Source organism: Stegastes partitus, unplaced genomic scaffold, assembly GCF_000690725.1.
Source record: "Stegastes partitus isolate 25-593 unplaced genomic scaffold, Stegastes_partitus-1.0.2 Scaffold674, whole genome shotgun sequence".
Lineage (NCBI taxonomy): Eukaryota > Metazoa > Chordata > Actinopteri > Pomacentridae > Stegastes > Stegastes partitus.
The window spans coordinates 306,840-319,130 of record NW_007578405.1 but is presented as its reverse complement, the minus strand read 5'-3'; the positions used below and the strand labels follow the sequence as shown (position 1 = coordinate 319,130).

General features: G+C 40.5%; 1 protein-coding gene across 1 annotated transcript in view; it reads left to right on the top strand.

Annotated features, from left to right (window-relative positions):
• The window catches only part of tbc1d8 (TBC1 domain family member 8), a 31,707-nt gene that overhangs the window by 10,802 nt on the left and 8,614 nt on the right, over nucleotides 1-12,291 (top strand). The window contains exons 6-10 of the mRNA XM_008290453.1: nucleotides 3,053-3,260; nucleotides 6,396-6,593; nucleotides 7,344-7,493; nucleotides 7,704-7,854; nucleotides 11,872-12,086. Coding sequence (XP_008288675.1) covers nucleotides 3,053-3,260; nucleotides 6,396-6,593; nucleotides 7,344-7,493; nucleotides 7,704-7,854; nucleotides 11,872-12,086 — 922 coding nt within the window. The remainder of the gene's footprint in view (nucleotides 1-3,052; nucleotides 3,261-6,395; nucleotides 6,594-7,343; nucleotides 7,494-7,703; nucleotides 7,855-11,871; nucleotides 12,087-12,291) is intronic.

Here is a 12,291-nt window from a genome sequence, read left to right as displayed (position 1 = left end):
TAATCAATTGTTGCGGTTGGAAACGACTCCACCTCAGCAGACTACACCTACAAAATCCTGGTTTTATATTAGCGTATAAATAATAATAATTCACTGATATATCGCAGAGTCACAAGAGACAGATACAGAATGCTTTAAGTAAATTTTTGTGTGTATTTGTTTCGTAAGATTTTTCATCAGTTGAAGCTATTTTATCTGATTTGACTTTACAAAAAATTTGTATCTAGACAGATACATATTTTTTTTCTTCATAAATTTCTGATTTTAACATTTCTTTTATCTTAGCTGATTTATTATGGGCTCTTTTGGGAGGGATTTATAGCTCCACAAGTGGGATGTTTTCCATTTTACCTTTCTCTTTATACACATTAAGTCCCAGATCAGTTCTGTGCGGTGCTATCTTTGGACTGTGCTGGACTTTGCCGAGGTGGCACTTCATTGGCACTTGGGTAACACTGACGTCTACAGCTCACTCCATTAGTGTTTTGCACAACAGTCAGTCTGCACTCAGTTGCAAGGCTTCTTAGGTTGAGTTTATGCACGATTTTGCTCAGTAATTACATATTTTTGGAGATTGAAAACAAAAATTGGATTCATGAACTTCATTTTTCTCAAATGTTCATACTTCCTACATTTTCAGTGCAGGACTTTTGCAATATAGTATTTGTACTTTTAGTTAAAGGTGTGAGTGCTTCTCCACCACTGATGTTGGACGTGTGTTGAATGATAATTCATATATTATAGCATAGAGATTATTTTAGTTTTTGAGTGAAAACGTTTTTATGAACCTTAACAGTTGGCTTAGATAAAACAATGTTTTGATAACGGGCGTTTCTTGTTGTGTGTGTATTGTGTGGCCTCGGTTGCCTTTCTATGTTTAGTACGAACCTCGAAACCATGACACAAAGTGGCGTTAAAAGTAAACTGCCTGAACTGCAACACTGTGCAGATGTGTGACTGAGCAGCAGACCACAACTCAGAACAGGCGTTGCTTTTTCATGTGCGAATAGCAAACACGTTTTCTGTACTTACAACACATCGGTTTGGTCCCAGCGTACATGAGGCAAACTAAAAAAAGGAAGAAGAAATGAAACAGGCGAGACTCAGAAACCACAGAGAGTCCAGAATGGGGTAAAAGGAACAAACAAGCAGCATGTGAAATGTGGTGCTGAAACTCATATCAGAAGTAACAGTAAAATATTGAAAGGGAAATAGTAAGATGAAGAAATGACACTTTCTTGTAGATTCTACGTCTATAAAACGAGACATGAAAACATCTTAGTAGCAAAGTAACGGTGCGGCTGTGCTGTTTCCTCTCTTTATGTGAAACCAGCTCAGGTTGCATTTTAATTTGCAAAATGAGACTGAATGGATAGAAACATGTGCTTACTGTCGTCCTCAAATGTATTCATACCTCCCATTAAAGAAGGAAAAAAACAGCTGAAATAAGTTGAAATTGACAAAAGTAATAGTAAATAAAAATGTAATGAAAATCATGACATTGCTTTTGAATTGCGGTTCAACAGAAACATAAAATTATAATTTGGCACATTTTTATTTTTGATTACTTTTTTCAGTTTCTAGTTATTTGAGTGACTATTGTGAATTTTGCCTTTTCTTTAATAGAAGGGGATGAATACATTTGAGGACGACTGTATATACTTGATTTCAGCGTTTTTTTTCGAGCATCCTTATGAGTGGAAAATCCGAACATTTGGGTCACAGAGTATATATATATGTTGAAAAAAAATTGCTGTTTAAATTTGAATTCATCTCCTCGAGGCTGAAACCAGACTTTGGCTTCTGTCTCATGTTGCCCTGAAGGCAAACTGCAAATGTGCCTCAGACCCACCCATATGTGCATGTGTCACATTTTAACTTCAGGAATAATGAAGACCTCATTTCTCAAAGTTGGCAACGAATTAAGTCATAAATTTCTGGGACAGCAGTAAAACATAGATTTGCTGTTTTTGCAAATGCTGACTAAACATTCCTGAAATATAATGTGGATGTTCTCACTGTTTGTTTCATTGTCTGCAGATGGAGGAGCTTAGATGGGAAGAGTAGAGGATGACTAGATTTAAAAGACATGCTCAAAAGAGACAGTCTACATTAAAACAGCCAGTTGTAGGTGGTGATAGAGAAGGATAAGACTTAGTATGTATATATTTAGTGTGCTGCTCTTGTCTTGTTCCATCAAGATGTAAATTGTAGGGGAATCTACAGTCATGCAATAAACTCTGTCAAGCAGTATTTGACTTATCTGCCACTTTCTAGCTTTGCCCTGCAGCAGACTATCAGGCAAACAGTGACATTGCTTCATCCTTGCAACCTGGATTTAATTTCAGGTGTCATTATTTCCCAGAAATGAAACGTAGCATGTGTTCGGTTCAGCCAGTGCGCTCCAAACATGCTTGCGTTAGCTGATTCATTCCTATTTTATCGTCTGTGCCTCACTTACAGTCTGACATTTGTCACTGTTTTTCTGCTGGTGCTCTTTTATCGTCACTGTTTGTGGCCACAACTCCTTCAAGAACCTCAACTAATTATTCTCTCGTTGTTTGGGCTATAAAATGTCTGAGATAGGTGATGAATGTTGATTCCTCAATTGTCTTCTTTCATCCACAACCCAAAGATATTCAGTTTACTGTCACAGTGAGAGAAAGAAACCAGAACAGGATTTAGAGAATTTAGACTTTGTTTGACCTAAACAATGACTCAGACTGATTAATTTATTGTCAAAGTAGTTTAATAGTTGAGAGCAAATCCATTAATCAACTAATCATCACAACTCTGACCTCAGTCTTGTCTTGCTGTCTGCCTGTGAGTGTGAGTGAATCACTAAAAGGAAAATCTGGTTCTCAGCCAGCAGTCATACACTGTATTTTCCCACATGTGTAGTTTTTAGTGACAGTGAATGAGATGAATACATACTCTGACTGAACCTGAAGTCTCTCTGATGGGAATAAGTTCCGTTTCTGCTTCCCAATAACCATAAATTCCCTTTAAAGCTGCTTCTCTCTGACTCTTCCTCCCGTCGCCTCCTCTCCAGGATCCTGGAGGAGCAGGCCATTAGAGAGTACGTCCTGGCTCTGTTTCGTCTTCCTCGCGGCGAGAAACTCTACGAGGTGGCGTCGTGTTCGGTGTGGACGCCTCACGCTCGCTGCCATACGGCCGGGAGTCTCTACACCACCGACAGCTACCTGTGTTTCTCCAGCAGAGAGGAGGGGAACTGCATCCTGCTCATCCCGCTGTCAGAGGTACCGGACCGGCCGTCAGTGCAGCCTCACTGTGTTTAATAACACACACACAAAAATCTGTATGCCTTTAGGAGGACTGAAGTGCATTTTTGCAACTGTTTCGTATTTCTTTAACAGAAAGCTGGCGCTGCATTCAGGTGGTTTTCATCAAGCAGAAAAGCTCTGAAGTCGCACACTGGAATCTGCATTTTAAATGACTCATAAAAACATGAATCAGTAACATGATGCACAATAATCCAGGTTAAAGTTTACTCTACATGCAACAATATAGTATCCTTATGATACAAGCTGGAGTCCTTAAACCCTGCCTCACTGGTCCACTTCCTGTGACACAGTTAGTTCACCACCTGAACATTAAAAAGCAGGTAAATATAACGAGATGTTTCATGATCCAGCTTATCTGGCAGTGACGTCAGTGGCTGTACTTCTTTGTCCTTAATTATTTACCTCAAGACCCTTTCCCTCAGTTTTCCATAACTACAGTGTATTTTTAGGAGAGTTTATCAAAGCGTGTGTTTATTCTGCCAGCTGCTGGTTAAAGAGTAACACATGGATCGGTTTCATGTGGTTTGTCATGTTTACACACTAACACGTTAAAGTGTTATTTGCGGCAGGAATGCAAGTGATGGCCAGCTTCACGTTTGCTTTGGGCAAGTCAATTCTTTAAAAGAAAAAAAAATCTGAATTATAAGTAACTTGCAGCTTGCCAGGGGAAAGAGAAGTAACATGTCAACAAATGAACCAAAGAACATGTTTAAACCAGCCCATGAAGTTGTAAAAGATTATAAAATCAAGCACGACAACAGTTGATAAAGGACAGAAGTGAAACTCGTTTAAACAACCAGGTGATCAAGATGCAGACAAAAACATCCAGCTTGGCAGCAGCAGCTTCACCCTTCAGCTACACATCTTTTGATCAGAGATTTGAACTTTAACAGAGGGCCAGAATCATAAAGCTGTAAAGTGTCATACAGGTCCAGGGTGCAAAATAGCGGAAAAGGTGCCTCTGCAAAGTTCAGAGTAAATCCAGGGCAGCCTGTTGAGATAAGCAGGAATCATAGCAGCTGTTGGTAAGTGACAGAAGATTACACAAGTAAGAAGGAAGTGGTGACAAAAAATTTTAAATATTATAGTTTAGAACTCGTTAAGCAGGTATGACACCAAAATTGTTGTAGCACCAAAATACAAAAAGATGAGTACATTTTAGGCATTTATCTCAATAGTTCCTGAGATATTGTCATCAAAACATCTTAAATTGAAATGTGCAAAAAACATGCTTAAAGTGAGTTGATGGGTAAATAAATAAACAAAAAAATGTTTATGTCAGATTAAAACTTCACAAAAATCTTCATAAATTATTTTATGCCTGTAAATTCCGGAAAATCAGAGACGGTTGAGTTGAAATACGTCTGATGATTTGAGATGGAATGACCCACATATTAATGTACGTACAGAACCAGGAGCAGGTTAATGACACCAAAAAATAAATTCAAATAAAAATAATTTCCGGGCTATAGCAGTAAATCAGGATGAAGCTCTTAAAATCTGCAAAAAATTATAAAAACAAACTATGCTATAAAGAACATCACTTTTTAATCAAATGACTTTCAAAAAAAATTTAATAAAATTACAGTTTTGCTCGTTTCTCTTCTTGTCTCTGCTGAAGACCTTCCTCTTCTCTTTCCGTTAAACCTTGACTTCTTGCCTTATTGTGCTGTATCTTCTATCTTTTATTACTTTATGGTGTTTTTATTCAGATGTCTCTTTCAGTCATTGTGTTTTATGGTCGGTTGCTACTTTAAATTGTACAACACTTTGGTTCAACTCCTTCTGCTTTTTAAATGTGCGGCAGTAAAGACAGACCTTTTGTTGCAGGAGTCAGTCACCACATAGCTGCTTTCATCATGTCAGTGGTGGGTTTAGTGTCCTTTATCTTCTAAACAGAAACTGTGAGAAGACAGGTTCAAACCATTCAAGTAAAACCAATGAAACAAAGCTCACGTTTACATCATTTCAAAGGGAAATCAATGTCGCAGCGTCTAGATTGTAATAATTCTTTCCAGCTACGTTTTAGTTTAGCGTTTTTCTCGACCCATGTGCCTGATTCAGTTGATGGTACAAAGCAGATTATCACCCAGCTGCTCAGTCTGTCCCTGAACCATGTGAGGAGTCCTTCCTCCACCGCTGAGCTCTAATCCTCTATTTCCTCTGTTTTCTATTGAAGCATTGTCTTCAGAAAAGTCTAATCACTTCCACCCACTTAATCCATTACTGTGAATAATGAATAGTTCTCATTTTGCTCCTCTAGATTCTCTTTGACCTCTATTGTCTCTTCTGTTCCTGCACATTTCCTGCGCAACTGGAAACGGGCTTTAATATTTTGCCGTGATACAAGACGACACATTTTCTGGGACTTTCCTGGAATATGACTGTTTTGCCACGTTTTTATTTTTTTATTTTTTTTTAAATATGACTCACTATGGGCTGCAAGGTGGCTCGGTAGCACTGTTGCCTCGTCGCAAGAAGGTCGCCGGTTCGCGTCCCAGTGAGGACATCGGGATCTTTCTGCGTGGAGTTTGCATGTTCTCCCCGTGCAGTGTGGGTTCTCTCCGGGTTCTCCGGCTTCCTCCCACACAGTCCAAAAACATGTTGAGGTTAATTGGTGATTCTAAATTGTCCGTAGGTGTGAATGTGAGTGTGCTTGGTTGTCTGTCTCTAAGTGTAGCCCTGTGATAGACTGGTGACCTGTCCAGGGTGTCCCCTGCCTTCACCCTGAGTCAGCTGGGATAGACTCCAGCCCCCCATGACCCTAATGAGGATTAAGCGTGGTATAGATAATGGATGGATGGATGAGTCACGATGACACAGCTACAGTCATTGTATTTGAGACTGTTTATGCTAATAAAGTTAGTAGCAAAATTATTTCAATTTAAACAATAATTACTGACTGTGGAGCTTCAATTGTCCCATATAATTTAACATGAGGGCAGGATTTCGCGTATAATTCCAGTTTTTGCCAGTTGATTCTCTTTCTCTGACTCCAACTTTCCAGCAGGAGTCTACTTTTTGTCCTCATAGCTGATCAGAAATAACTGACTGTGATTTGATGCCTGGTTTTTAATGTCTTTTCATCAGGTGTTGTCCATAGAAAAAGCGGAGAGCACCAGCCTGCTGCCCAACCCGGTCATAGTGAGCATTCGCACTAAAAAAGCCTTCCAGCTGATCGAGCTGCAGGACAGAGACGAGCTGGTGGAGAGTCTGAACTCCAGACTGAGATCCCTGCAGTGGAAACAGTCCATGTTCCGAACCAGGAAAGACAGCAAGAGAAGCGTGGTGAGTGTGACGTTAGTTTCACTTGTGGTAAATGGTATAATAAAGTCCATGATATGGTACGAAACCTGTAACCATCAGAATGTAAAGATCAATCATGAAGAGAAGCACGGCTAGTTTAAAACATGCATTTCTGTTAGTCTGATGGCAACTGAATGTGTGAATGTGTAGACGTGTTTTACTTTTCTGAAAAAGATGTAGCCGTAATCTTACGAGGTTGGACCATTTCTTTTTCACTTTCAATAAGATACAAGTCTAAATTGTATATTACTGCATTAACATAAGGCGTTTTCCACAATTCAGCACCAATACTGGACGTAGTAATGAGCCAAAATCATCAAATGCCTTTCTTATTCACAATTTCACACTGAATACAAACTGTAATGATCATGAAAATAAAACTTTACTTGAATATTTCACTTGATGTTCTGACCATTCATCCATATTTACCCCTGTTGGAAGTTTTCCCTTTGAACTGATATTGAATCATAATCAATTTATTTTGGACAAGACTTTACCAAAAACAGACTTTTTCATGTCTAAGTAAAAACAGGCAGCAATTGGCTACACCAGTGTTCAAGTATGTAAGTTACTTTAAATGTTGTAGCCCTGTGATAGACTGGCAGCCTGTCCAGGGTGTCCCCTGCCTTCACCCTGAGTCAGCTGACCCATGACCCTAGTGAGGATTAAGCGGTGTATAGATAATGGATGGGATGGATTATCAACATGTATTTGTCTCTATATTTCCCTCAGAGCTCGCCAACACCCTACTACACCTTCTACTATGACACTGGATACTCAGATGAAGAAGAGATCGAGGAGCAGGTCCTGCGTAACACCGTCAACAGCGAAGCCCTCATGACAGCCTTCCACCAAAACCAACCAGGAACCAATGGCAAGAAGGTGGGTGGAGTCGCAAACGTACATTTTCAAAGATTATTGAAGTTGATTGAATTAACTGAGAGTCAGCTCAAACTCCAAAGTCACCTTTAAAATGAGGAAAAAGATGAGAACCACCAGTAGGGTGTAACTGATACGTCTAAATCAGTGTCATTTACAAAACCTCAGCATATTCAGTCAGTGTGAGCAGCTTTATTTGTGTGTTTGTATCAGAGTGCCGAGCAGGTGAAGGAGCGGCTGTGGGAGGATCACTTCTCCGAGTTCGGCCGTGGCGTCCACATGTTTCGCACCGAGAAAATCCAAAGGCTGGTTGCCATGGGGATCCCCGAGTCTCTGCGAGGGGAGCTGTGGATGACACTTTCTGGTGAGAGGAAGCGAGAAGAACACGACAGTGGATGAAAATGATGATAGGCCTTCTGTATGCAATGTATGAGAACCAGTTTCAAAGCAGTGACCATAATTGATGATGCACGCTTGCGATTAAGAATAATTCAATATCACAGCTAAAATCCTAACATTTATACTCCAGTTTTTCTACAGCGCCTGTAGTCAGTATTCACCTTCAAGTCACTGAATAGCCCTTGAAGCACAGTTAAATCCATCATTAACAAATGGAAGGAATATGAAACATGTGTAAATCTGCCTAGAGCAGAGCGTCCCTATAAAACTGAGTGATTGTGCAAGAAAGAGTCTCGTGATCGAGGCCACCAAGACACCACCTATCACCCCACTAAATGAGTTACAAGCTTCTGCAGCTGAGATGGGAGAGACTGTGCATCAAGCAACGGTTGCCTGTTTTTCACAAGTCTAAGCTTTATGGAAAAGTGTAAAAGAGAAAGCCACTACTGAAAAAAGTTCATTAAATCTCAACTACAGTTCTCTAGAAGGCATGTGGGATACTCTGGAGTCAACCTGAATAAGATGTTACGGTCTGATTAAACCTATTTGAGCTTATTGGATGGCAAACTTTGCACATTATCACAAACCCATGATCCCCACTGTGACGCACGGAGGTGGCAGCATCATTGTGTTTGTATGCCTCTAAGCAGCAGGCTCTGAAAAATTTGTAAAGGTAGAGAATAAAATGAATGCAGCAAAAATCTAGGGAAATACTAGAGAACAACCTGATGCAGTCTGCAAGAGATCCCTTGGAGTACAGTTACATCCATCTTTAAGAAATGGAAGCAATATGACACATGTTTAAGCCTGTTTAGAGCTGGCTGTGCTCAAAAATTGCAGGAAGGAGAATAGTGAGGGAGGCCACCAAGACACCTATGATTACTTTGAAGATGCTACAAGCTTCAGTGTTGACAAGCAGTGAAAGTGGAAAATGTCCAGGGGGTGGGGGGGTATTTCCTATAGGTACAGAGTGTGTGTGAAAAACACATACAAATCAATAAACATAGACATTCACATATTCACAATGCAGTCCTGCAATAGATCCTGCATCCAGCACCAGAAATTCAGAAACAATGTTCAGTTTTTGTTGAAATTATATCAGAAAGGTGTTGAACTAACTATAGTAATTTTAAAGTTTGTGCTTAATGTCCTAGATTTGTCAAGTTTTATAGTTATGTGTGCTTCAGATACATACTCCATCCTCACTAATATAAATGAGGTAGAAAAATATTCGAGACGCACAAACTGATCTCCATCCATCCATTATCTATACACCGCTTCATCCTCACTAGGGTCATGGGGGGCTGGAGTCTATCCCAGCTGACTTAGGGTGAAGGCAGGAGACACCCTGGACAGGTCACCAGTCTATCACAGGGCTACACTTAGAGACAGACAACCAAGCACACTCACATTCACACCTACAGACAATTTAGAATTATCAATTAACCTCAATATGTTTTTGGACTGTGTGGGAGGAAGCCGGAGAACCTGGAGAGAACCCACGCTGCACGGAGAGAACATGCAAACTCCACGCAGAAAGATTCTGGGTGTCCTCACCGGGACGTGAACCGGTGACCTTCTTGTGGTGCTACAAACAGTGATCTGATTGATTAAAATCTACCTGCTCAATAAGGCTAACAGTAATTTATTGCAGTATTGAAAGAAGCACCTCAGTTGAATTAGCATGTTTTCCTCAAGAAAACGATGTCCTCACCTGTATATGGTGTTTAGTCATCAGTGACATACCGCTTCAGGAAAAGTTCTTAGGAGAGTAAAACAGCTCGGTGTGGATTATAAACCAAAACGGAAATAATAAGTGTGGACAGCTTCAGTGAGGTTCAGGCCTGTTATCACTGGATGGTCCTCACAAAGACAGAAGTACAGCGGTGTTTACGTGTTTGAAGGCAGTTCGGGCTTCATATCCTCTTCTCTCAATCTGCTGATCCTCCTACACCAACACCTTTTCAGTCAGAACCCATCGCTGCCAGATTTTATTTTGGTCTGCTGTCGGTTCCGCTGCTCTGTCTCACTTCCTGCGTCGACCGTCTGCCATGAAGGAGAAGCAGGTTGTTGGAATAAAAACTCAAACTGACTGAAGGTCCCTGCTGGGAAGCTGAAACAGAATCTGGGAATAAAAAATGATTTCAAACTAGGCAGAAAAATCTCAAAACTAAAGGAAATTATTTCCCTCAATATCCTCATTTAATCATATGTTTGATAGTATTCTAATTATGTTCACTGGCTGATTCTTTTTACCCTTTTTTCCCTCTACTTTTTTCGTGCTGCTCATATTTTTAAGAGGGAACGTTGACACAGTAGAGAACTGGAGTGTCGGGTTTTCTAAATAGATGATCTCATACGCACATGGAAAAAACCAGCCAGAGCAGAGAGTAGAATAATAAACAAGACACTGGCTGGAGTTTCCCACATGTGAGAGCAATATTCTCCCTCAGGGTAGATCATGGGTAGAATAGAAAAGAATAAAATAGAACAGCATGGATCTTCACTGTCATTGTTAAACAACAACAAAAGGAAGCTTAGCGGCTGTTTGGATTAGCAGCATACAACAAAAGAAATAGAATAAAGATAAAAAAAATGAGATTGCACTGTGTAAGAACAAGAATAACAATAAAACTACACTGTGAGGACAAGATTGCGCTGTATACAGTATAATGAAAGGTTCTTAAACTTGAGGTTGGTGGGAAAAGGGGGGAGTGCATTTAACGGCCTGTTGGAAGAAGCTGTTTTTAGTCTGCCTGTGTGTGTGTGTGTGTGTGTGTGTGTGTGTGTGTGTGTGTGTGTGTGACTGAACCTATAAATTGTGCAATGCCACCCAGACGATGGCTCGTTGCAGGTATCAGAGCTCCTTCTCAGTGTTTGTCACTTCAGAGGAGACAGTTCATGGTGGTCAGAGCATTTTTCTCCTCAGTTCATGTCAGTCCGGCCTATTATTGCATCTGATATTCAGCATTTTCCCGAAACAGAATCTCGGACAAAATAAATAATTTAAAAAAGTGCTGCCTTGACTTTGATGCAGCCTCTTCTGTCTCTGTGTAGTCACCACTCTGGGGTTTTGAGTAATGTTCCACCCACAGCACCGTCTGACAGGTTACACTTCATGAGCAACAGCCGATCAGTCTTTTAGTCAAACAACAAACATAATTCAATGAACTGTTGTGTAGGAGTTTGTTGTTCTGCATTTTGACACAGAGATTTTTGTTTTATTTTGTAAATGGATCCATTCCAAACACTGGTATTGGTCTCCATGACGCCTAATAATTGCTATCAGTTGACCCCCAGCTTGAATGTGTTCATTTATTCTCGTCTATGTTTTTGACATTAAAATATAAATGACCTTTTTTTTGCTATAATTTTCTGCAGGAGCCATTTGGAGCTCAGTTTTAAAAGTAGAACCCAATTATTGTCTAGTTGTTTCACTGCAATGGTTTGGAGTATATGTTTGTGGGACATGTTCAAGCATAGTCAGTTATTTGGATCAAAGACCAAAGAAAATGAATCAAGCAATTATTTAATGGCGAGTTCTGTCTCAGACTTTGATTTATGCGACATTAAAGTCACCCCAGTGGAGCATCTCAGTGACTTCAAATGTTGACATCACCTCTACACTCTCATTAGTGCCCCTTGCAAACCATATTCTGGTTTCTGTCACATGATACAAAATGGAACGAGGCGACGATCATTTGGTGTTTGAGTGAACTTTAATCATCTCTGTGTTGAGAATTTTACCAGTTTGGTTGTTTTTCCTCCCAGTTAGCCATTGGTTTCTTTCTTTCTTCCTTTTTTAAAATGTTATTTCAGTATTAAAATCAACTTGGAAAAGCTTAAAAATGCGTAATAACCCTTTTTGGGAAGTTTTCCATTCCATGATGAAGCAAAGAGGATGAGAGCTGCTTTGACTGTGTTAGTGTGTAATAAGTGGATAACTGCTGACTCGACATATCTCCACCTCTGCTTTGTGCAGATGCGTCCTCAGAGCTGGAGTCCCATCAGGGCTACTACACCGGCCTGGTGCAGAAATCGATGGGCCACAGCAGTCTGGCCACAGAGGAGATCGAGCGGGACCTTCACCGCTCCCTGCCGGACCACCCGGCCTTCCAGAACCCCACCGGCATCGCTGCACTCAGACGCGTCCTCACTGCCTACGCTCACCGCAACCCCAAGATCGGATACTGTCAGGTAGATGTGTTTCCAAGATGTGACCGTGTAAATAACGCAGCAGCAGCAGTAGAAATAAAAGCTGTAGTAGCTTGAGCAGCGGCTGCACTGGTAGTGGAAGGTCACCCAAGTAGACAAGTACTAGTAGTCAGTAGTGGTGGCAGAAGTAGCCCTTGTTACGGCTTTCTAGGTTGGACTACAACATTTTTGATGATTCACACATCTT